We start from the raw sequence: 25536 nt of genomic DNA, 5'->3' as shown, positions 1-25536 counted from the left end.
TTCTCGTGGCCACCAGTGGAAGAAGCTGAAGCAGCCTCTGGGGCCATCAGGCCCTGAGGAGCCACCACTGGGGCCAGCTGCCTGGAGGAGCAGGCTCCCACATGTCCCTTCCAGCCCAGACTCCTCTGACACCGGGCTGAGACCTGTCACAGCACTACCAGGGCACGCTCAGGGAGAGCAACTGCCCCAAGAGGCAGCAGAAGCACCTAGCCTCCACCCAAGAAGTTCTTGGCACTGTCAACTCTTACAAGTCCTCCCAGGCACTCTCAGCAATAACCTTCCCCCTCCCCATTTCCAATTTCATCCTGTGCTTGATGGGGCTGGGAGCACCCTGTCCCACTCAAATAGCTCCTTGACACAAGTGTGCCCCAACTCAACGGCTGTCCACAGCAGCTCCTGCCAGTGGTTCTCCCTCCCTTAACCCTAGCCATGGAGCATCTGATTTACCCCACGACTAGTCAAGCACCGCAAGGCTGTGGGTTTTTTGGGGAACGAGCTTTGCTGACCCAGCACATAACTTTCCTCTGCATGAATCAGTTGTTGTGCAGTCTGCAAATACATCAATTGTGGCCTGACACAAGGAGGAAGGAAATGCGCAATTTTCTCTCAGACTAAAACATGGATTTCGACACAGTTCTGAAACAGCTGCAATTAAGATGCATGCAACTCAGCAGCTCGCCCTGACTCTTGCACAGTTAAGCGTGGAAGAAGAGAAACCACCTATAGTGGTGAAGGTGCAAAGAGCTTGGAAATAAGTGCTCTGTACTGCAGCAGCCTGGAAGAAATCCCACTTCTCAATTTAGTGCTCTAAAAGGAGCACTCCCCATGGGGTGTCTGGCGCAGGGCAGGACAGGGACACTGGTCAGGAGAGGTCCCAGCTCTGCTGGGAACCCTGCTTGCAAGCCTCTCCTTTGAAGCAGCTGAAAGCATCACCACTTCCAATGCCAGGCACAGAGGTCCTTGCCCCCATTCTGCTGAAGTGCGTTTCCACCCTTACCCCAGCGCACGGGATAGATAAAAGAGCTGGACTGAGCTCTGCTGCTGACATTTGCATGTTGTTTTTAAATAAAGAATATTTACATCCAAGTGCATCTACTAAGAACAGCCCACATTTTTTGCTTCAGCTACGGTGAAGTGCCTAAGGCATTTGGGCTGCAGTGACCAGCCGCAGAGAAACACACATGGATAACTGTGCGGTTCACAGCCCAAGCAGACAACGCACCAAAACTGCTTGTCCGTGCCGCATCAGAAGCGGAGAAGCCGCCCAGAGAGCAGCCTCCCAGGGCAGTCGGCGCTGCATCCTCCTGCTCCCAGCAAAACCCACGCAAGCCAGAGCCCAAGGGGTGAGGGGGGGCTGTGTCCAACTTGCCACCCAGCGAGAAGCCCAGGCAGGCAGCCGCACTGCACGCCCCGCAGCACCGGGCACCGGGAGAGCCAACAACACGCGGCTGCTGCAGAAAAAAAGCTTGGAGAAGTTGCCGAATGTTTCGGTTCAAAAACGCCTCCAGAAGAGGAACGGAGGCTCGTCAGGAATGCAGTCCCCAGGGCTTCTCAAATACATTGGTTTCCTACTTTCCTTTTTATAGGGAATGATCCGTTTGATACATTTACATAATACCATAATCTGGAGGAATTTCTGTCTCTTCCCTCCACAGACATCCTCTCCCCCGGAGAACAAGACCGTCTCTGTAGCGGCAACATACTCCATGGATAAACACTGCTCCTGGGGACAATTTTCCTTAATTAGAAGTATGTTAACAGGACAGGCACGAAGACAAACTCCAGCCCCGAAGGGCGCCGGCCGCGGGACGGACGGGCAGCCCATGCCCCTCGAGGGTCCAGTACAGCCCCCCCCAGCCCCCAGCAACAGACACCTCCTTGTGCGAGGAGCCGTCACCTCGAGCCTTGCTGCCAGCTCCGAGATAGGGAGGAGGGGACGGTGGATGGGACAGACACCGGCACACACAGCCACCGCCATCACGTCAGCCTTGTTTCCTTAGAAAACCAGGCTAAAAAGTAAATAAATTTAAAACCCCCTCTGTTAAGCTGTTTAGCTCAGAGGAGGAGCCGCTGGGTGGAAGCTGGTGGCCCACATCCAGGACATCTGACTCGGTGCTCGGAAGGATCCTTGTGGCCTCTGCGCACACGCACGCCCGTGCAAGCCAAACACTCCCCAGGAGGTAAAACCGGTCCCCCCGGGGCTGCACAGCCCCCCAGTCACTGGGGCGCTGTGGGAGGAAAGCCCCAGCCTGCCATCCCCGGGGGACTGCCAGTTAATGGAAGATGCCAGAGCATCACCTTTCCCCAGGGAGCCCTGGGCTGCGCGGACCCCCAGCTCGCACTGTCTCCGTGCCTCAGACCCCCACCCTGGCCAGCACAGCATCACAGCCGCATCCTAAGGGAAACGCTCGGGGCCACTGGCACCTCTCCAGCGCTGGGTGCAGCCCCAGGCTGACACAGCCTCCAGCTTACTTGGGGGGGACACTTGGGGCAGCATTTCGTCACCTTCCTGTCAGACAGCTTGTGCCTCTTCCCCGGTCCCAAACCTGCCCCCTTCCCCACAGCTGGACTCAGCTGCGCAGCATCCCTGCGCGAGCCTGGCTGTGGCACCAGAGGTGGGAAGAACAGGAACAGAGATGGAGCAAGCTCCATCTCAGCTGCGTGGAGGGCAGCCAAGGGACCGCTAATTACTCTGCCTTAATGAGGCCATTCCATGGGCAAAAATATTCAGCAGAGGCCGACGGAGGGACAGGGCACTTGGCTTCCTTCTGGATGAGAGGAGAGAGACACAGGCTCAACGGGAACCTGAGTAACTGTCATCAGGATGATTTTGGGGGGCGGGGGGACAAGAAAGCAAAAACAGGGCCAGTCTGGGCAGAGACGATCCCCGCAGGGCTCGGCCGCAGCACGGTGAACCCAGCACAAGCACGGCAGGCGGCAGTGCGGGACAGACAGAAAGATGTGTGCAGGTATAAACACACTCCTGTCCATTCAAAATCAAACCCATCCCTGTGCACAAGAGGATCCCAATTACTCAGGACATTAATTTCACACTTTTGTCTCCAGCAACGTGGGAATGCAGCTTGCCCCACACTTGACGCCTCGGGGCTGGCCGGAGGGATACAGAGGGGAGCGGCTCTCGCTGCGGTGGGGGGGATACCGCACGGGGCTTCCCCATGCCAGGAAGGGGGAGGCAGAGAAGACCCTTCCCCACTCTGCCATTGCAGCCTGGGCAGTCAGCGTGGCCACGAGGAAGGGAGACGGCAGCTCCGGCAGCAGATCTGGCCAAGCCCGAGCACCGCAGAGCCATCCCCTCCCGACACGGGGATGCTGCTACCCTCGGACCGCTGAGCAAATCTCAGAGAGAAACAGAAACCACCCCAGCCCAGCTCACTCTGCTCCTGGGGGTCTCGGTCCCATTGGGGACCTTATCCCCATCCCACATGTGGGGAAATACTGATGGGTAATTAAAGACAGAGGTGCTGGGCAGAGCCGCAGAGCGGTCCTGAGTGTCTCTGCAGCAGATCCACCTCCAGGCTGAACAGAGACCAGCAAGCTGTTAAGAGATTGATTAAAATCATCGTGGCATCATCCCATCCAACACAAAGAGCTGATGCGCTGGTATGAGCACAATGGCCCCAGACACTGCACCCATCCCTTGCTCTCATGCATCGCTGCTACGAGAACACCCATAAACAGTTAAAAAAAAAAAAAAAAAGGAATCAGCAAATGAAATTACCAATCATCCTGCTTTCTTGCCAAGTAAGTTCACATCGGAGCCTCTTTCTTGGCTAGGATGAGGCAGCAAGGAAGAAAAATAGCTTTCCATGCAAAGTGGGGAAAGTAATGTACTTGGATTCCTCTGCAGAGCAACATCTCCCTGAAATCAATTTATCCCAAACCCTACAGCTCTTCTGCTTATTGGCAACAGGACAGGTCATTACGAGTAACAGGGCTGAAATGGAGTCAATGAAAACAACCTCCTAGACATGCTTGTTTAGATAGATGCTGCCCAGGAAGGTATTTTAATAATGGCCAGATTGCTATCGTTTAGGGTTTATAATGCACTTGGGATCAAATGTCCTGATATTTCAAACCCCTTCCTGGGGGCTTGTTTTATAAAAGAAAAAGAAAATAACAAACCTTAAAACAAGAAATAATAAATCAAGGAACCTCCACAGCCCTTTCCCAGCAGCCCTGGACACGTCCTGCTGAGCAGCCAACATTCCTGCCCGCTCCGCCTGGGAGCCAGCCGCAATCCTCACGCTGGTAGCGCCAGGGCAAGGCCGGCACGGCCCCAGCTCCGTTACTGCGGGACGTCAGCAAACCTGCAGCCATTGCCCTGTGCTGGGAGAGAACCAAAGCTCCGGGCACCTGGGCTTCTAGGGCCGTGAATTAGCAGTACTGGCACCAGCAACCTTCCAGCACAACAAATGCGTTCAGCGAAACAAACCCTGGCACCACAGAGCTGCTGGTTCTGACCGTGCAAAAAGTCACGAGTCGGCTGAGAAAGGGGAAAAAGAAAGAGCAGGGAAAGGGGAGCCGCCAGGAGACCCACTGAGAAACCCAGGTTTTGGTCTCCTGACACATGTTCTTAGTATTTTTCCATAGTAAAAGCAAAGCACTCCTGCCTTTTCCTGAAAGCTGAGTATCATTTGATCACACCGCGCCAGAGCCGAGGCTTTAACGCCGCCGTTGCAGCGCTCACACAAATGCCGCGGAGGCTGAGAGGTGGCCAGCATGGGGTCAAGCTGCTGCCAGTTAACGGAGTCCTCTTAAGGAGGGCTCCTCGCAGGGCTGTGCGCCCGACCCGCTCTCACCCCCAGAGCCCTCTGTGCACACCCCAGGGAGGGCCGACCACCTTCTTGTGTCACCTGCGGGGAAGGGGGGCACAAACCCAATTTAAGGGCACACAAATCCAACTGCAGACGGGAGCGCTGCCTCCCTCACCCTTCTCTGTTCCAGTCCTGGGGTCTGAGGCAGAGCTCAGGGGCTCCCCAAAAAGCTGCAGCTAGGCCACGCGCTCCCCAACGGCCAGCCCCAACCCTGGGACGAGGCAGGCATGGGCAGTGGGTCGAGCTGAGCAGCAAGGAGGAGCTGGGGGAGCGGAGGTCTCCAGCCGGGCCATGGGATGCAGCAAGCTTTCTGCACATGTTCATCTTAGCAGAAATGGCAGCGGGGGAGTTATAATCAAGGCAACCACCACCCCAGCCAGGACCTGCTGCTTCCCCAGCGCAGAGTTAGGCCACGGACCAGCCGGCGTCCAGGCAGGAGCCGCCTGGCCCCATCCCAGCCCCGGGCAGGACCCACACCATACCCTCGCCTTCGCCTCCGTGCCCGAGGAGCTCAGGCAGCACCCTGCAGCGGGGAGGCAGCACTGACCCAGGGGCCACCCAGCTGGGAGGGCTGAGCAGCACAAAGGCCTGGAAGCAGATTTTTTTTTTTTTTTCTGGTGTGCTATTTTGCTTTGAAATTCTTTGGAAGCCCAGCTCTAAATAAATGAGGACATTGTCTCGGGAAACACGTGGAGGCTGGAATCTGGTTGAGAAAACCCACGGGATCTGAAAGTCCCTGGAGGTCAGGGATCAGCCACCGAGCAAGGTGGGTCCGCAGGGACGAGGCTGGGCAGGGGCAGCTCCTCTCCTTCACGCCTGTATGCGAGTGCTGTCACTTCGGAGCAAAACCTGCCCCGGTCACCAGCTGCCCCAGCCCCATGCAGGCGGCAAGGCTGGATCTGGAGGGGTTGGGGCTGACGGGGGCTGTGGGAGTCTCGGAAGCCTGCCCCATGCTGCCCCGCTCGCAGCAGCGATGCTCGACTGGTCCGAGCAGATACTGGGTGCCAGTGGAGCAAAGCCTCTGTGCACTCCGAAGAGCGGCTCTCCCCAAGCGCCTTTCTGTCCTTGAGTGTGAGCGGACGTGCAATGCCTGCCAGGATCCTCCCCAGTCAAAAACAGCGCTGGATTTTCACACAGAGCAGAGGAGAGGGAGAGAGAGGGAGAGCAGAAAGGGAGGAAGGACGAGACAAGTTCCCCTTGTTGCAATTCAGTGTTGGCAGCAAGGACGAGCCCTCCCCTGCGCCGCTCCCACGCCATCGCACGCGTGCTCGTGTCCCATCCTCCTCACAGTGCTGAGCCCGGAGGGTGCTCCGGCAGGCACTCAGCAGCCAGGGAGCAGCCCCAAGGGAAGCCGAGCTCCAGGGGCTGGGCGGGAAGGTGTCACCTCCAAGTTCCCGGTAGGGACGGTGACGAGCTGGACCCCTGCCTGATGAGGGGCCATGCCATCCCCACACCTGCCTGCAGTGGGTTCGGCTGCTCTGCAGCACTAGCCAGGGGCTTCCTTGGCCATGCAGCACGGCCACCAGCACCGCCACCGAGCCCCATGCGTCCTCCCTATCACCTCCATGCTGGAGAGGTGCCCAGGGCTTCCCAGCCACCGCAGTCGGCTCTGACTGATGGTGGAGAGACATAATTCAATTCCAACATGAGGTGGGTTTTTTGTAAGAGAAAGAGATGGAAGACTTCACCAGCCTCTGATTTTTAGTTTGTCCCTGGAAAAAGACCTGAGGGTAGGGAACCGGCCAGCTCAGATCAACTGAGAAAATCATTGCCTGTGAAAAATGTCTACGGGCAGTGCGTATTTGGGAACCAAGGGACAGTCACCATGAAAAAGTGCATCAGTACTCAAGATTGCAGATAGAAAAAAGGGGTTAGCAGTGCAAGGACCAGGGGAAAAGCAAAGCTTCAGAGTACGGTTGGTCTTGCCAAGCCCTGTTAATAGCATTCATTTAACACATCTCCCACAACACAAGTGACACTAATCTCTCTGCAGGAAGGGAGCCGGGACAGAAAGGCAGGGAAGCAGGGCTGCTATGAGAGCCGGGCTGTGACATCTCACCAGCCCAGACCTACCCCTGACAGCTGGGGGCTGCTAATTTCCAGCCCTTCAGCATCAGTCTTCCCCCATCAGATGCCAACTCAAGCCCCATTAGCAGCAGGCACCAGGGAAGCCTGTCTCCTGCTGTTAGCAGATAATGCCATAAAGAAGCAAATAAAGAGGGAAACCACTAATTGGATTCACAGGTCTCTCCAGTGTCCTGACAGAGAGGAGTGGGGGAGTGACATTATCTCCTCAACACAACCCCCAGCATCAGACTCAGGGCTGGGGAAAACTCATTTCTCCAACTTGTGCTCATGAACAAACCCTGCCCCATAAGGACGTTTCCTCACACATCTCCAACCCACAGCGATCCAGTCAAGGCCGTGCAGGCATGAACGCAGCCCTGCACCGGCAGCTGCCTGCCAAATACAGTGCAGAGCTGTGCAGCCTGCCAGGAGCACACATCAAAACTGTGTAAGGACCGTTCCCTTGGGAAATAGGAATAAAAAGCAACCAGTGCCACGTAGCCAACGAGCAGGTCGGGGTAGCCCACTGCCATCCCCTCTGCACCCCAACCGGCCACAAACAGCACCCACAGCACCCTCTGAGGCATGCCCCTACTGCAGGTCTCTGCCACCGTCCCCAAGGGAGGGCAGAGGCAGCAGCTCAGAGCCAGTTAATGGAGGGGGTGAATGGAGGCCCTTCATCACACCCTCCCCAGGCAGAAGAAAGATCTGCCAGGAGACGCACAGGAGCTGTGTTCTTGCTCCTTCTGAGGTCTGTTGGATTGTTATTGCTAATCCAGTGTTTCCAGGCAGCACACATCTGTCCAGGCAGCACATACCCACCAGAGTGCAGTCTGCAGGGAAGTAGGCTAATGGCACGACCACACCACGAGCCCACGTCTTGGGGCTAAAAATCAGTGCCCAAGTGTGTGGTTGTGCTCTGCAGCCCAAACCCAAGGTTGTTTCATACTTCACACCGGAGGAGGCACCCCTTTGCAGCTCCTCTGCAAGCAGCCTCCACCCAACAGCAGCAGGGACCATGCGCAGGAGCTGCTGGTCCCCACTTCCCTGTGGATGGGAATGCTCCCTTCATCCCCAGGCAAGGGCAGGTGCTTTCCCATCCAGGTCAGCTGAATTCCCCTCTTCCCACCCTGAGCTATCACAACCAATCAGGAGGCCAAGCAAAGCAAGGCACCTTTTCTTGTTTGGACTTGAACACGCTCTTATTATGAGCTCCCTTCCCCTCGTGACCATAATTAAAAGGTCGTGTCTCAGATTAACTTCCTGGAGCTGGAGCAGCCCAAACAACCGCCCCAAAAGCCTGCCAGGCCAACGACCTCATCTGGGTATGGTGGAGGGGCTGCGGTCTGTGCTGGAGGTCCTGATCCTGCACTGACACCTCACCACCACTTGCTCATGGTCAGGATGATTGCTCCTCCTGCAGCCACGATTCACGAGCCAGGTCACCGATCCCTGGGGCTGCTGCACCCTCAGCCTCGCGCCGTCCACAGCCAGGTGAAGGCACCCCAGAAAGCTCAGGGCCCCCCCAGCGTGGGGATGTGGCTGTGGAAAGTCACCTGGGCTGACTTCAGGAACACCCCAAAACCTCCCACCCAAATCGCAGCGGTTCCCTTCCCCTGGGCCAACCTGCAGCTCACAGCTCACATGCCGTCCACGAACCACAGCCTCTACTGCAGCTCCCAGCTGCAGGAAATTACAACGTTAAAACTAAGCTTGATGGGAAGAAGGGCGAAGCCAAAGCTTTACATGATGCTGCTGTCCGCTCCTCCCGTGAACTATGGGCAGACCACAACTCAGCCTGAGGAAGCCTTCAGAGAGGAGCCAGAAGGAGCACGTAAAAGCAGACCTCCTTAAACACTGGGGGGGGAGTGGAGAGCAGAGCTGAGTCCTGTCCTGCCTAATGTCAGGCTATCGCCTGCAAGAGCAAAGGGTGAGGCCTCTCCCTAAAAATACACACTGCCCTAAAAATACACAGTGCAAGCTTAAATTAACCATGCTGCACACACCCTCGGCAGGGCGCAGCAGCTGGAGCCTTCTGAACCCCAGCCCCAACACAGCCCAAGGGGTGGCGGGGGCCCGCAGGTCCCCGGCTCGTGCCCCACGCTTCAGCCAGAGCCTCGGCTGGTTCCCCCTTGGCAGCCGGGCACCGCAACATTGCCCTTGGCAGAGAAACGCCCTCGGCTCTGAGATCCACCCGAGACCTTTACTCATTTGCAAAGATCAGTTCATACATGTTCAACTAATTTGCTAGGTTAGCTATTGCTCATTGCGTAACAACACCCGCATCTGTGGAAGAAGGGGATCCCTCTTGCATCAGGCAGTGCACAGTCTCCCCCTGGAAGCACCCGTAACTTCAGGAGACGAAAGACAGTGGGAGGATGACGCCAGGGAATCTAAGGGCTTCAAAACCTGATGGAGATGCACTGCAAACCCCAGGTACCCCCAATTCCACCCTGACTCACTTGGTCTGTGGTTTCAAAGGATAAAATCAGTGACAGCACAGCACTGGGAGCAGTTTCCCACATCCTGGCTGGACGGCTACGGCACCCACCCACCTCCCCTCTCGGGGGGACCTCGCCAACCCCACTGCTCTGCACCTGCGAGAGCACACAAGAAAGGCGCCTGGAAGCCCACGGCTTCTGCCGGGACCCCTCACTGGGCAGAGGCTCTCAGGAGAGCAGGCATAGACACGGGCCTGAGTCAAAGAGCACCAAAATCCCAGCAAGTAACTCTCCTTCCCATTCTGACTGCTGAACTGGGACCAGCAAGCCCAAACGGGAGACGGAGCTGTCACCACAATCATTACAGCCGGGAAGACACAAGTGGAACGAAACCACCATTTGCCGCTTACGCCGGTGACTCATGCAGCCGCCCGATGGGAGGCACTTTTTTGTCGGGATTCTGTTCTCAGTCACTACTTGGGGTGGGGACCAATGCCTGGTTTGGCAAGGGAAACACAGGGTGAAAACCAAAAGAGGAAGCAATGAGAATTGCCGTCCCGGAACCTGCTACACAGGTACCATCTCCACTCCTCACTGTATCGTTTTTCCTCATACGTTTACACAAAGAAACCACAAAACTTGCTAGAAATAATAAAAGGGAAGGAGAAGGAAAGCCTAAAGCTATGTTTGTGCTGAAGACTTGGTGCCTGGTCCTGTGGAAAGCTGCTTCCTACCAAAATACACCCCTGCTTCACCCACCGCTGGCTGGAGATCCTCAGGCTGTCAAAAGGAGATGGAGGCTGGGGGAGCAAGGACTGGGAGCAAGGTCCAAAGGGGAGCAGGCACTCACGGTGTAGGCTGAGGGAGATGTTGATGGAGCGCTCTTCCACGAAGCCCTTCAGGTTGGGGATCTTGGCACACTTGAGGATGGTCTGGGAGGCACTGTCACCCACGTGAACCCAGCACACAGTGTCTTCAATGTAGTTGAAGTCCATGGCCGTGGTCTGCTTGGCGCTGGTGGGGGTGATGTTGGGCACAGGGGCTCCGCTCAGGTAGGTGGCCAGGATGTTCTGGGAGTTGGCAATGAGCAGCACAGGAGGGCGGTCCACGGGTTCTGGCAGGGAAAGGAGGGGAGAAGGGTGGTCATGGCAGAGCACCTGAAGCTCATGGCTGCAATGCCGTATCAGCCTGCAGCCCGGCCCTTCTGCTCCAGTGAAAACAAGACTGCGACATGCAGCCCAACAGGGGCAAGGACGTGGTAGCACAGGACAGTCCTCAGGGAAGAGCACCCTGATGTGAAGAACCAGGGGCAGGGGTACACATACGGCAGGAGGCCACGGTTTGCAGAGCTGCCCAGAAGCAACACACTCCTCCTGTCAAGGATCTCACCATTCTTGGCTTTGCAGGATCTGTTATCAGGCTGCAAGAGGTATCCTTCAACACAGCTGCATGTGTAGGAGCCCTCCGTGTTGGTGCATGTCTGGCTGCAGGTCCCGTAGACGGTGCATTCATCAAAGTCTGGAAAAGAAGACAAAAACTCCATGGTTTGGAGTAGCAAACATCTCTCCTTAGCTGCCTTAAGAGGGAACAAAGGCTCCGCCTTTTCTCCAAGGCAGAGCTGCAGGGGAGGGTATGATCCCCAAGCTGAAGGGACCATCACAACAGCCTCCAGAGGAATACCTGGCCAACATCACCTCTTGACACCTGCGGGCAGCCCCCAGCTTTCTGCTCCAGCATCAGCAGCAAGGCAGCAAAAGGACAATCCCAGCCTCACAGCTGAGCTTTTTCAAGGCCTAATTATCCACTGCCCCTCCCCCCCACTCTGCAAAATCTGCACCTCAATTTCCAGTCTGAATTTCTCTAATCTTTAGCTTCCAAACCCCTGGCTTGCATGCTGCTCTTTCTTCTGGTAGATGAAAGAGCAGTCTCCACCAGAGAGCTCTTACCCCCAGAGGTGCGTGCAGGAGCTGATAAAGGCCCCTTTCACCTCTGCTCAGATAAATGAGAGAGACGGAGCTGCTGCAATCTCTCACTTCAAGACTTGTTTCCAGGCGTCGCATTGATCTGATCACTCCTTGCTGACCCTCTCCTATTTTCCAGCATCCTCTCTGAGGCACGGACACTGGGAGCACGTACAAGCCCAGCAATGGCCCCTGACTCCGTACACAAAGGCAAAGCCTTTTCCTTACTCCCTCCCAATAGTCCTCACTCGGGCTTTCAGGAGCTGCATCCACGTAACGGGCCCCACGGCAGCAGGGAGGCAGAGTCCCGTCCTGTCAGCCCTGTGTTCCCCCGTGAAGGTCAGGGTCTGCCAAGCCCCAAGTCCCTTTGGCCACACGGCTGAGCCCCAGCACTGCTGCCGCGACGGCGGCATCAGCTACAGCCCAGAGAAGCCGCCAGCACCATGCTGGCGGTGACGGCTCTGCCCACTCCGTACCGACCTTTGCAGCTCCTCCTGTCCTCGGCCAGCTGGAAGGAGCTGTTGCAGTAGCAGGCTGGTCCACTCAGCGTCGGCACACAGTGGTGCTGGCAGGCCAGGGCTGTGCAGTTTGCTAATTGTTCTGAGGAAACAGAGAAGATGAAGGAGAGAGGATGTCACCGATGTGCAAGCAGGGACACTCGGGTGAGGGACAGGATGGACGCCTGGGCCCCAGTGCTGGGTGAAGGAGACCTCCAGGCACCCCACCAGGCTTTGCTGGGGACCCCCACGCTGTCCCCCTGCTCCCTGGTGGGGAAGGAAGGACCCAGACCCTCAGCAGAGGGAGGGGAAACCGTAACGGATACACGGATACACGGCTGCTCCATGAGAGGGGGGTCTGAGCAGCCCCAACCGTCCCCCAGAGCTGCTGACTCAACACTTCTTCCCACTGGGAGCCTGTTGTGGCCACCTCCAGCCAAGAGCCAGCGCTCCTCACGCAGGAGAGTGGTATGGGACTCGGCTCCAGAGTACCCTGGGGGACATGGATCCCGGAAAGACTTCAGGGCGAGCTTATCCTCCACGTCCTCTCTGCAGCAACTTCCCTCTAACCAGGGCTGCAGGCAGCCCGGGGACCACTCCACACCAGAGATGCTGTGGTGCAGGCGGCGGAGGAGCGCTCCGGCAGGCGGTCAGCTGCCAGACGCGCTGGAGAGCCCGGAGCTCGCAGCTGCCCGCGCCCCTGCAGAGGCAGCACCATCCCAGGGCCAGCGCCAGGGTCAGGATCAGGGTCAGGGTCGGGCAGCCCCGGGGCGAAGCTGGGACCAGAGATGCGGCCGCCCGGCTCACCGCCTCCCGCAGCTTCATTTCCATTAGCGGTCGTCATAAACACCAATAAAGCCCCAAGCTGCCCAGTGCTGCCAACAGGCAGAGGGAGGCCAGGGCTGCCCGCCTCACTCCATCTGATAAACAGCAGCAGCCTCCAACTTCACCAAGGTCATTTAGCAACGGGCCTCCTTAGCCTGCTGTGAGGGACACGCTGTCAGCCCTTTGTTGGGGGGTTGCTTTAGGTTGGGTTTTATTTTCTTCCCTCCTCTACTCGCCCTGCCCGACCGGTCACTCGGGTGCTCAGAGGGCATTGAACTGGGTCCCAGCAAATCTGCCGTCGAGGGGAAACCACAGCCTCCCAGCCACGAGCCTCTCTGAACCAAAACCATCCGGCCCTTTCCACGTCCTCCTCCGCAGCCAGGGCTAGACAGGGAAGCAGTGCCCAGGCGCTGCAAAAATCCTGCCCCCCGCATGTGGAACCATTTAATAAGCCAGGCAGGGCCCAGCTGAGCTGTTTACAGGGTTTATCGGCTTTGGCAGGCCCAGCTATCCATTTCAGATTCTTATCTCTCAGTTAAAGCACCGTATGCATCTAAAAAAAAAGAAAAAACCCCAAGAATGCCGGGTCTGCAGGAGGGGGACTCTGCAGGAGTTTCAGCACAGAGGCTCCAATGGCATTTCCACCTCTGTGAACGTCTGCAAGGGCAGCAGAGGCTCCCCGGTGAGTATCTGCATCAGCAGCTCTGCAGGACAAACCTCCCACCCACCACAGAGGGAGCGGGCAGGGGGGACCTCACATCCGACACAAGCGCTAGCACAGGCTTATGTCCCCAACGTGCTGAAACCTGCGAACAGCAACTGTCCTGACACGGCGCCTGGCCGCACCCAGCCCTCGCCTCGTGTGTGCTGGTCACGTGCTGCCCAGCTGTGAAAAATCAGATCCCACTTAAGTAACGAGAACTGTTTAGCGAAATATTAATTGTCACCTCGGGCACAGCTGCAGAAGCCGCCCCGGGTTTCTCCCGCAGGAGCCGGGAAGCAGAGAGGAGCTCCATCCCAGCTCCGGGGCCGGGTGGGAGGGAGCCCTTTGGGGCAGGGTGTCCCACACCTGGTTCAGGCTGAGCAGGGCAGGAGCCCTCCGCCCCAGGCAGTGGAAGGGCTGGGGAGAAAAGCATGTTCCCTGCTTGCCTAGAGTCTGCAGAGACCCAGCTCCAAGGGTCAGCTTAGGACACGCATTTCTGAGCGACTAATCTGCGCACCAGCAAGCCAGCACACACTGATTTAAGGAGAGTTTTCCAGCAGGATTAGCAACCGGGGACAGGCCAGGAGGGGGGACAAAGCTCCTGGAAATTAGTAAAAAAACATACTGGTATCTCTTATCTGAACCAGAACCCCAGCCCTCCAAGCTTTTAAACCCAGGAGACAATGCAGCTATTTAATGGCCCGCAGGCTCAGGAATGATGGGCATTTCACTTGCAAGCGGCTCTGGCTAATCTCTGGATCTGCGACCGGCCAGCCCGGCGCTGAGCTGCCCAGCACTGGCTGCACTCAGCCGGGAGAGGGGAGCACGGAGCACGGTGGCACCGGCGCAAAGCTGTTCAAACCAATGTGGGGCTCGCACTGTAGAGGCAAAAAACCAGGGACAAACAGGGACCTCATGACTCTTACCATGGCGGGGGAGGAAAGGAGGCAAGGGCAGTATCTCATGGGGCAGCCCCCCCTACCCGCAGCCCCTCATTGACCACCACCACCCCCAGACACCTACCCCGACAGTGCGGCCCCTCATCGGAGCCGTCGAAGCAGTCATGGAGCCCATTGCACAGTTTGCTCATGTGAATGCACAGCTCCGTGCCCAGACAGTTGTGCTCATTGGGCTGGCATCGAGACACCTTGCTCTGAGGACCTGCAAGACAGCAAAAGGCAGAACTGTCACCAAAGGGAGAGCATGACAGCTCTGCAACCCCATCGCCTGGAGGAAAGACCCAAAACCTCAAGGGAACTCTCAGTCCCCCCACGTTGCTCTGCCATGGCTCTCCAGCAGTGACCATCACCTGCTGGACATGGCCTCGCAGAGTGAGATTTCAGGTAAAAGCTCTTAAGGCAGACACAGGGGTTCAGGGAACCTCACATTCCCCAGGATGCTGGCGGGAACATTTTTGCAGTAGCTGACACCAGGCAATCACCACACCGGTAGCAAGTCTGTGAATGCGCTTTGATACCCTCTGCCCAGGCGTATGTTAAATCCTCCTTGGTTTGGATTCCCCTGCCCGGCACGCGCCCCAGAGCAAAAGGTCCCCTAGCAAGGCTAGTCCCAAATCCTCTCGGCTCCCATGGCAGCTCGAGCCCAGAAAAGGCCACCAGAAAAGGCTCAAACCAGGCTCTTCCCCCTCCAGCCAGCATCCCTGGCTCTCCCTGGAGGAGACATTAACCGACACTGGATTTCCCTTTCAAAGCAGGTGGGACCACTGCGGGCACTGCTCCCCAGGGAGGAAAAGCGTGACCTATCTGGAGTGAACTTTCCCTTTTCCGTTGCCTCTGCAGCGCGTGGCCCAAGCAGGAGCATCATGTGAAAAGGAAGGAGACCCGGAGCAGCTGCAGTGGATGGGGACCCTCTGCCCAGCCCCAGAGACCGCTCTCGGTGGCCACCTGTCCACCCTTGGGGAAGAGCCGGGTTGACGGGCTGGGATCCCAGGAAGAAGGTGATTCCGGACCTCAGCAGCCCTAGACTCCCTGTTTCAAGCTCCCGTGGGTCACATCCACTCCGGGCTGCCTGGACACACACACGACTCTGGGCACCCCTCACTGCTGGGAGGGCCAGGGGCACATGGGGTCAGGCAGCGCCGAGCACCCCAAGCACAGCCGCCCCGGCTTCCCGCTGCCCCAAGCACTCCCTCGGGTGCCAACATGCTCTTTGTTAAGAGGCTGCTGTGCAGGCAGTCTTGTGGGGGGTTGTTAAGAACCAGGGCTACGCAACACAAGGAGACTTAATCTCCATTATTAACTAGAAAAATTACAAAGGAAGCAAGGCTTTATTTTTAAGCTTCTCTGAAAAGAAGCATGGCATTGAGACAAACAACAAAATACCCCATAAATCGATTAACATCCTGAAACCCCGTTAAAAGCTCCACTGATGTCCTGGCTCCAGCACTGCTTCACCCCAGGCTGGAAGGCAGCTGCCTGGGGGTGACACACTGATGGCAAGCCCTGGCACTGCACTGGCACAGCACGGGCTCGGCGTCAGCGGCCCACCGGCATGGCACAAGGACCAGAGAGCTCTGCAAAGCCTGACTCCCCTCCGCAGGCTCTCCTCTCCTCCCTGGCCCCAAACCTAAGTTTTGCTTTAGGGCTGAATACGCAGCATTTCGCCAGCTCTCGCTGGAGCCACCAACACATCTCTGCTGAGTCAACGGCGGCACGCAAGCGAAATACTAAAATCCCATTTTACGAGGAGACAGTGGCTGTTTATGCCTTGCCCACATCAGCAGGGCAGGCAGCACATCAGCCCCACTGCAGCAGGGATGGTGGCAGAAATAGCTCCCCGAGCTCCCCATGGACCACCCTGTCCTTTGCAGCAGGCGAAGCACCAGGTGAGCACCGAGAAGGGCAGCTGCACCACATCACACACCGAGTGCTTTGTCCAGGCACGGTCCCGTTTTAGACAGCTATTGAGACCAGCAGTCACCTTCATCTAAGACTCTACTAATGGAGTTTGTCCTAAATAAGCTTAAGCTCTCCTTGGAGAGGAGTGTTACATCACACGAAGCTTGCAGGGTCCAGCCCAGCGCTCTGTGTGCCAGCACATGCTCATCCAGCACAGTTCCTGCCCCGCCAACATGCTCCAGGCCAGCAAGGGCTCAGTTTTACTCCCTGTGAGCTGTCACTGCCGAGCTACACTAGACATGCTTTTAACCTTAATCCTCAGGCTCCCAGCAGGTGCTGCTCCAGTGGGGGCTAAAGGCTCCTAGCAGCACACTGGCTGTGGAAGAGGGACTGCAAACCCCAGGGGAGGAACGCTGGGACCACAAACACCCCAGGCAGGTGGGGGTAGCCCTGGCTCTTGCCTCCAGGCCAGCAGCTCAACCCCACCCCAGGGCTGCACTGATGCTTCTCCCTCAGCCTCATCTCCCACCACCCCGCTGCCGTCCCTGTGCCGCAGCACGCTGTTGGCAGCGCGCAGTTGGCATAACTAACAGGAGACTGAGGTTAAAGCCTGGGGGTGGCTCCTCTCAGATGGAGGCTTCCCCAGTTGAGCCTGAGCCCCTTCTGCAGGAGGTAGTTGTGGGGGCACTGCCCCAGGGACAGGCAGGGCTTGCGCTGCCTGCATGCCCCACAGCTCAGCCGGCAGCAAGGAGGGCGATGGCGGAGGAGCCCATCTCGCTCCGCTGGGCAAGGGCCGAGGGGATTTTGGACGAGGGATGGACAGGACCTTCTGGCTCCAACCCCATGGTTCTCCTGATCCTGCACAAGACCCCTCAGCACGTCCCAGGCAGACACCTTTGCACACCCATCCCTCCGTCCTCCATCCTCCAGACTATGAAACAGCAAATTGCTACCCGAGGAGCAGATGGAGCAGGCTGGGTTTCTCCTCTGCCCCTCCCAAATGCACCAAAGCCTTTGCAGAACTAAAGTCCAGCAGGACATCTTCAACAAGCCACCCCACAGCCCAGCACGCTGCTGCTCCTGCAGAGATGCGTGGGAGGTTCCCACAGCAGGAGCAGCCCACGAAATCCGCTGCTAAGAGCACACAAACACCACACCTTGCAGAAAGGTTCCCCAACCTGCCAAGGTGAAACCTTCATCCCCTTTCATTTGTTCGTTTTGTGCAAAGTGACTAACTCTGGGCTGTTGACACACGCGTGCCCCTTCTTGCACAAGGGGTGCCCAAAGAACAGAAATCTAATGGGCTCCAGATTCCAGATCACTCCCCTGCACACAGGCTGCGTGTCAAACATGTTCCAGTATGTTTCCAGTTAGCCGACTGGCTTGGCACTGGGGCAATGTGCCCCTCCAGGATGGGGGAATATGGAGCTCAGGACTCCTGGGCTCTGTAGCAGCCATCGCGGACAGGGGTTTCTCCTCTTTCCCAGCCCCAATCCAGGGCACCCAGCAGACAATTCCCAGGAGAATTTCTTACCAGGTGCCACTTTCACAACTTTTGTTTTTCACAGGGGGTTGAACAACAGTGCTATCTGGGCACCGTGTAATTGCAAATTAAGGGTTAATTAAGTAATACCAATATACAGGCTGAAAATGAAGGCACTGAAATAAAATGCACAGTTCGTCAGTCAAAACTGATCTGCCGTGTCCATTATTCCCCTGCAAAGAGCCTGGATCAAACTACTTATCACAAACAGGGCAGGATTAATCTATGAGCCACTTTGTTTGCTTTTGACTGTGTTGGCACACTAATAAATGAGCCAATTTATTACATGTGACAAGCTTGTGGTACACCCCAAGGAGCTGAATTAGACAGGAATTTTTAACCTCTAAAACCCACTTGGAAAAAAAAAAGAAGGAAAGAGAAGCAATGCTTCCTCCTGTAAATGTAGCCTGTAGTTGATTTGGCAACAGCCCAAAGAGACACAGACATGGGGGAACGCGACAATGAGACAGGCAGGAGGAGCTGGGAACAGGACAGTCCCGCTCACCCCACTGGTACAGACAGCAATGCCAGCAGCTGAGCACCGGCAGAGCTCAGGCAGGGAAGGTCCTGTTGTTGTCTCCCAGCTGCGCCCGGCGCCAGCGCTGCAGGAAAAGGAGAGCAAAGGCTTTGCAGACGACGGGCTCGCTCGAGACGCATCTGAACCCGAGCAGGGCCACGCCATTGAGAGATCCAGCACTGGACGAGTGCGGCAAGACAAGGGATTTGAGACCTCCTGAACCCTCAGACCGATGAACCGTTTGATGCTGAATTCTCGCAAACATCCGAGCGACCGAAGATCGCAGACCCGCAGATTCATCTGCAGCGAAGCAAACGGTGCAACTGTCGCGTGGCTGGAGAAACACACACCGGCAGCTCAGCTGTCCGGCTCGCGGGCAAACCCCCAGCCTGGCCAGGGCACCCAGCTGAGCTGGGAGAGCTCCAGGCAGGAGGCCAGCCAGGATGCAGTGGCCAGATGATGGCCATAGCTCAGCCACAGCAAATTCATTTCTCAGAGACCCTCATCTCCTTTGATCTTCAACAGGATGGAGGCTCTTGTCCAAGTTTTTTTCCCCCCAGGAAAGCTCCATGGAGTGAAAAACCATCGGACTGGGCAAGAACCGGGTACAAGCCACTCACGCAGACACAAGCGCAGCACTGAGCTTGGAAAGGGAACTCTTCCTATTCTCAGCTAACACGTAAGCAAAGCCAGCAAATACTTAAAAGGATTCCCCAGGGAGGAAAACCTCGCGTATAATACACAGCATTTCAAGAGACTCTGACATGAGTACATTAGTGCAATGTAAATAACCCTGCCGCGCTGCTGGGGCGCGAAAGGGTGCACCAAGCAGCGTGCAAGAGCCGCGTTTGCAGCCTGGGCTTAAAAAAAAAAGAGATTAATAGTAATAAAAGTCATACTCTTCCTGCCAAAAAGATAAGGAGGATGAGAGCCTGCTGGAAGCCCCGGTGCCAAAGTGGCGTGAGAAAAGCTTGCCTGGCAATCCCGGTGATACCGGGCTCCGTGCCCTGCGTGTGCTGACAGGTCACACTCCACTCGTGCGAGCCTGGGCAGGAGCAGGCAGGCAGCAGGCAGCAACCTCCATTCATAACCCATGCCCATGGGGAAGGCAAAGATGGGCGCAGGTGAGCGCCAGGTCAGACATGCACCAGAACCGCAGCAAGCACTGCCCAGCCACTGGTGCAGAGGAGCCAGCAGCGATGGCTGCTGACCCCAACCTCCACATCCCGGAGGGTGCAGCATCCTTCTGCTCCCTCCTGGTGCTCCCCAGGCTAACGCGGTCTTGGGGCTTGAAGCGGGAACTTGGGGAAGGTGAGCAGAGACCCTTGGAAAGGTCAAGCCTCTCCAGGACCCCAAACTGCAGCAGTCGATTCTGAAGCTGGGGAGAGAACCACTCCCCAGGAAAAGAGTGTTTCCAAAGTTTAGGGTCTGTGGTGGTGATGGAAACTCATGGACTCTGTCCCACATGCAGCAGCAGGGTGAGGAGAGAGGAAATGCCGGGCTTTGGTCTGTGCCTCGCAAGAGGCTCCCACTTGCCTGTCCTGGAAGCGTCGAGCACGTACTGAGGGGCACATGGTTAGCGGGGGTCCCGCACCCCCCCCCCGGGGAACAAGCCTCCCCCCTCCAGCAGGAGCTGTGGGTGCTCGAGCCCTCGGGAGACTCTGAGCAAACTTGAGAGTGTCTTCCTACCTCTCCCCGCCCCGAGGCCACAACTGCCACATGGACAGACGTGAGGTGCATCCGCAGAACAGCCGGGCACTGCTCCCGGCACCCGCGTGGTGCCAGAGCAGGGATCGGGGAAGGGCCGGGTGGGCAGCAGTGGGGGATGCTCACGGCCCCTCTGCAGAGCACACCAATGCTTTCCAGCTCCTGCTGGGGTGGCAGCAGCCAGAATAGGCAGCGGCTCTGCCTTCCCTGTCCAGGGGGGAGACTCTGCCAGCCCCCACCAGCGGTGCCTTCGCAGTGAAGAAAGAGGAAAAAGGAGAAGAGGGAAAAGTATCCAAGGGGTTCATTTTCCGTTCACCTGTCCGTATGGATGGGGGGGGAATGAAGCGAGCACAGACACGCACAGCAAGCGGAATACGTCAATCAGGACGGATTTCTTCCAGCCAGGGAAGGGCCTCTGAGTCCTCCCGCAGTAATTTTCCAGGGCTGCTGATTGACTGGAGCCAGACAGCCCATCCCAGCCCCCTCATCCCTCCCACGGAGGGGATGGTTGCATCATTTTGCCTTAAGAAATAAATAACCCCGGTGCCGAACCAGAAACTGCTTTGGAGGAGACCTTTATGCCAAGTACAGCATGAAGCAGGAGTCTGGAAAGGATCTTTGGGCCAGAGGATGAGAGGATTTTGCTGGTCACTGGTGAGCAGTGGCAGGGATGAACCCGGCTGTGGCTGTCCTGCAGACCCAGCACCTCAAGGCTGCTTTCCTGACACAGTAAAACAACCTAATGAGGCTGCTCCTGTGAGGCAGCAAGGGCAGCACAGCCTCCCTCGTCAGACGGAGGGAGAAACCAGGACACAGGGAGAGGTGGTTCCTTGCTCCAGCCCAGCCAGAGCAGAGCCCCCAGCACAGCATGGTGCAGCGGGACCAGCACACCCACCGTCCCTGCAGAGCCCCCGGCACCAGCACAGCTCTGGTTCACTCCCCCGTGCGGACACACACCCCCCCACCTCCAGCCCTTGCACCCCATCTAACCCAGCCCAGTTCCCCATTTGCTTCTGGACTGAGACCCAGCTGCCCCATCTGCAGCGGGAGCATCCCCAGTGCTGGGGCCACCAGCACCGCTGCAGCAGAGCAGCTCCAACAGCCCAGGACAAAACCAGTAAAACCAACACTGCACCCTAATCCAAACACATCTGGGGAAAGCGACATTGCTTTCCCTGGCTGTTCCTCAGGGCTCCCAAAGATCTCCTTCTTCCCTTCAGCCCAGCCCTCGCTCCAAGCACCCGTTAAATGCCAGGCACCGGAGGCACAGCCGCTCGAGGAAGGGATGCAGCTGTGTCAGAGGTGACCCCGTGCAGGCGCAGCCCCTGCCCAGCACCACGGCTCGCTGCATCCTCGCCTCCAGGACTCTGCCTTCCTCGCGTAAATCAGTTTTGATGGAAACAAAAAAATAAATCAGTGATACCCTGTTCCCAGGAGGCTGTTTTGTTACGATGGATCACAGCCCCAGAGCCAGAGGCCCCGGAAGCAGCAGCTAGGGAGATAAAGGGAGGACGGACAGATGGACGGCTTGGACTCCTGCCCCGAGTGGTACCCACCCCCCCTCAGAGGTGCTGTGGACTCCTGGTACTCCGGGAGAAACAGGAGCTGAGGTAGAGCAGTTGTGCAGTGATGCCTGTTCGGGACCCTGGAACGACCATGCAATGAGAATGGATGAAACAAAACCAAAAGAACATTATTAGGAAGGAAAGGCATACATACATATATCGGGTGATTCATCCGAGCCATCCGGACAATCCTTTTCCCCGTCACAGCGCCAGCCCTTAGATATGCACGTAATCTGATCTTTGCATGCAAACTGTTTAGGGCTACATGTCTTCGGTGCTGGATGAGAAAAGAAATAATGATAATAAACAAGATCAGTTTCTTCCCAAAGACAAGTTATTTTAAAAAAAAAAATTTTTAAATTAAGGACTAGATTGCTTTTAGTTTGATTTCTTTCTAACGGCTCAGCGAAAGTTTTAGCCTGGCATCAGATCCATCAACCTTGCCCCTAAGGAAAGGAGAAAATTTAAACTGAAGCATTAATTACACTGCAAGAAAACAGGAACCGAGATCCATGATGCGCTAACAGATTTTAAAGATCATTTAACTTGGATGAATTAGCTCCTGGGAGCCAAAGGCGGTTTATTTTCTATGCTAGACAGTAAAAAAGACAGGGAAAAAAATAAGAAAACCCAAATGAGAACAAATTAAAAAGTAACATTTTTAAATCACAAAGACAGCACCAGCAGCAGCAGGATGGGTTTTCCATCCATCCTGCACCCAGTAAACACACACACGCACGGCCAGGATGGTGCTCCCAGGGGAGAGGGTTGACCTCCCTCCTGGGATACGCAGAAATAAAACAAAGTCATAACAAAAACCAGGAGGAAAACCTAAAGCACAGAGCACAAAACCAGCCTGACCCGTGGCGATGGGAGCAGGGCTGGGGAGAGCTCCGGTGCCCTCGCCCCCAGGCGGCTCCAGACTGGGGTACGCTCTGCCCCCACTAAATTGGCACCTCGAGGAGGCTGGCTGCAATGGGGGGGGTCACTGCACCCCCCCCCGAGCACAGGCTGCTATTAGGGGTCACTGCACCCCCCTGAGCACAGGCTGCAGTGGGGGGTCGCTGCACCCCCCCGAGGGCAGGCTGCAGTGGGGGGTCGCTGCAACCCCCTGAGTGCAGGCTGTGTGACCCCCCCCTTCACCGAAGGGTTGAGGTTAGAAGGGAAGGCAGAGACCCTCGCCCGCCCCCGGCACTGTCAGTCTGCAGTTTGCCAGTCAGCCCGCACTGCACCAAGGTTTCTTTTGGCCAATCCACAGCAATGGGGGCAGCACCAAACGTGAAGAAAAATGCATATGTAGCTGTACACGTAACACACACGGTGGGTACCAGAGCCAGCCGGCTTGGAGGTGATGCCAAAGCAGGGCCGGCAGCAGAAGTTCAAGTAAGAGCTGCAGTCGGGAAGGGTCAAAACACAGTGAAGCCGTGCCGGCTTCGAACCTGACCCACCGTGCCAGGGGCTCCCAGGCGAGGGCCATTGCCCCGGCATGCAGCAGAGCCCGGCACTCACAGCCCCGCCAGCTCAGGCTATCTTCTTGCCAGTCTTTCAGCATTGCACTTTCTTCCCAGAGATCCAGCTCTCTGCAGTGAACATTTCCACGCCGTTTGCAGCTGTTGCTCGGAACAGTGAGCCCGAGCCCTTGGGAAGGCAGGAAATCTTGAAAACCTAACGAAACGCAACTGTGAATGTTTGTTAAAAGCAAAGGCAGTCAAACACATGCAATTCCCTAAACATTTATCTTGTGTCATCCCTAGTCTTCTGCTAAATTCCCTGCTCCAAGGATCCACTTAAATTTTTGCTCAGCCCATGGAAGGAGGGTCTCTGTATGTGCCTCGCTGCAGCCGCACCAAGCAGCACCACAGGCAGGAGCTGCTGCCAGCACTGCAGCTCATTTCACGCGTTTCATGACCCAGCTCGCCCTCAGGCTCCTGACAGGCAGAGAAGGTGCTGTGATTTCTCTCCAGCTCCTGCCATGTGAAGGAAATGCCGCAGCCAGGTCCAGGCAGCTCCTCTCCGGTCAGCAGCAGGGATGCTGCGAGGGAAGAGGATGGGGAAGATTCAGTCCCCAGTCCAAATCCTGGTTCCTAAGGGGTGGGAGGAAACTCTCCCCACTGTGTAATGATGCTAATTATTCCTAAGACCTGCAAAAGGGCTTTGTTTGATGTCATTTGGTTTGATTGAAGAGTACCACCTCCCACAAACCTCGCTTCCCTTCTGTCTTTAAAGCATCAGCATTGGTAGCATTGGAGCTGTTGCTTAGAGGGAAAGGCTCAACACCATGACAGGGAGCTCAGTGCAATCAAGATGGAGACTGGACATACCAAAATGGATGAAACATCCCCTGTTATGAGCAGATGCCTCCCCCTCCACCAACCCCCACACCTTCTTTAGGCCAGAGGCGACAGACACCAAGCCTGTCCCCTTCCTCCTACGGGACACGGCAGGGCAGGGCTGGGAGCTTGGGGACAGGCACCTCCTGCAACAAGCTCTCCTCTGAAGCCGGCTCTGCCACCCCCTCTTCCCGGAGGAGCTCATCTTCCGCCTCCATCTCCCAGCCACAAGTGTACCAAATGCAAGATTCATTAAGAAAACCACAGCAAAGAACCGACACTCCCTTGGATTTCCTGCTCTCCCTCATCCTTCCAGGTCTCCAGCAGCCACAAAGTGACCTACGGCTGCCGCAACCACCCAGCCGACCGCAGCCAGCACCCAGGCACCCAGTGGGCCAACAGCGGTCGCCATCTCCCCCCGGGTTGAGCTCAACTCCCACCCTCTTACCTGCCTCCTGCCCCCTGAGGGGAGCGGGCAGACCTACAAGAAGAGGGCAAACCCCCAGCAAGCCGTTCCCAGCCTGCTGCCCCATCCCAGTTGCTCACAGTCCTGCAGGGCTGCATCTACACAGGAGGAGAAACCAGAGGCAGGACAGGATCTTGTTTTGCGCTGGAGATACTGGTCCTGGAGGACAGATGCTCACCAGCAGCACAGCAGATTGGCCCCTCGCTCGAAGGAGTCATCCCTAAGTACCAGCACCTACACCCTGCAGAGCAGCCCCGTCTCCAGGGCTAGCTGCACTCAGACCAGAGCAGAGCAGGTTATTCTGCTGCTAGCAGCAGCTCCCACACACAGGAGCAGAACACATGGGATTTCTTCCGAGCACTGAAACATCGCTCGCGCACGCTTCGTCAGGCTGCACACGTGTCATGGCTTTCCTCAGGGAAAGCCACCCCCAAGGACACGTACCCTGCTGACACCCACCCCCTCTCAGAGGTGGTGATGCTCCATCTCAGTCCTTCCCCTGGCACAGGCAGACCCCCGGGAGCAGTCCTGTCACCCCTTGATGCCCCAAGGCACGTTAACCTGTAAAGCTGCACCCAAACCCGGCTCAAATCACTGACCGTCCCCCCTCTGCTATTCCCAAACACGAGGACAGCTTCAGCAGCACGAGGCCTCGTGCCTTCTAGAGCGGCTTTTGCATGACAGCCACCGCTGTGGCTCCGTGCAGGAGGAGGGAAGGAGATCACTTCCCCTCTCGGCAGCCAGCTCTCCAGGCTCCTCGGCAACCCCACGCACTTTCTGTTCTTGCACAGCATGTTCCCAGTGAGTTAAATGGCCCCAGAGTAAGTGTCGAGATGCCTCAGTGCCAGGTGGACAATTAGAGAAGGTATCTGTTAATGCATCCTTCACACGGAGCCAAATTTCTTTCCAAAAGCCAGGCGGCCGCACCAGCAGAAGCGGCAATGGCAGCGGAGAGCGGAGCTCCAGCTCCGGGTCGAAGAATAAAGGCGCCTTCATGCAGCGCACAATGGCCAGCTCAGAGCAGGGCCAGGACAGCTGCAAGAGCCGTCTGCGGAAAACACGTCCCTCTTTGGCAGTTGGAGGAGAGATCCCTGCTTAAAAGTAATTCAAAAGGGACAGAGGGGAAAAAATTGTACTAAAAAAGTGGCAAAAAAATGGCTATTTGGGTGCAAGAAAGGGAATCCTTCTTCTCCGGTATGGGGTGGGAGCAGACCCCCCAGC

General features: G+C 56.8%; 1 protein-coding gene across 11 annotated transcripts in view; it reads right to left on the bottom strand.

The window, feature by feature from the left end:
- Positions 1 to 25536, bottom strand: part of LRP1 (LDL receptor related protein 1) — a 90617-nt gene that overhangs the window by 50480 nt on the left and 14601 nt on the right. For 9 of the 11 annotated variants that reach the window (XR_005934017.1, XR_005934018.1, XR_005934019.1 and 6 more), the window contains exons 2-6: positions 21674 to 21796; positions 14353 to 14490; positions 11785 to 11904; positions 10733 to 10861; positions 10194 to 10457 (exon numbers count right to left, since the gene is read on the bottom strand). Coding sequence is in view for 8 of the 11 variants with exons in the window: in XM_030036735.2 (XP_029892595.1) it covers positions 10194 to 10457; positions 10733 to 10861; positions 11785 to 11904; positions 14353 to 14490; positions 21674 to 21796 (774 nt within the window). In the remaining 3 variants the exon portion in view is untranslated. Of the gene's footprint in view, positions 1 to 10193; positions 10458 to 10732; positions 10862 to 11784; positions 11905 to 14352; positions 14491 to 21673; positions 21797 to 22967; positions 23023 to 25536 lie in introns of those variants that run through there. The other 2 variants (XM_030036737.2, XM_030036740.2) reach the window with 2 other exon arrangements.

Source organism: Aquila chrysaetos, chromosome 15, assembly GCF_900496995.4.
Source record: "Aquila chrysaetos chrysaetos chromosome 15, bAquChr1.4, whole genome shotgun sequence".
NCBI lineage: Eukaryota > Metazoa > Chordata > Aves > Accipitriformes > Accipitridae > Aquila > Aquila chrysaetos.
This window is presented reverse-complemented; position numbering and strand designations above follow the sequence as displayed.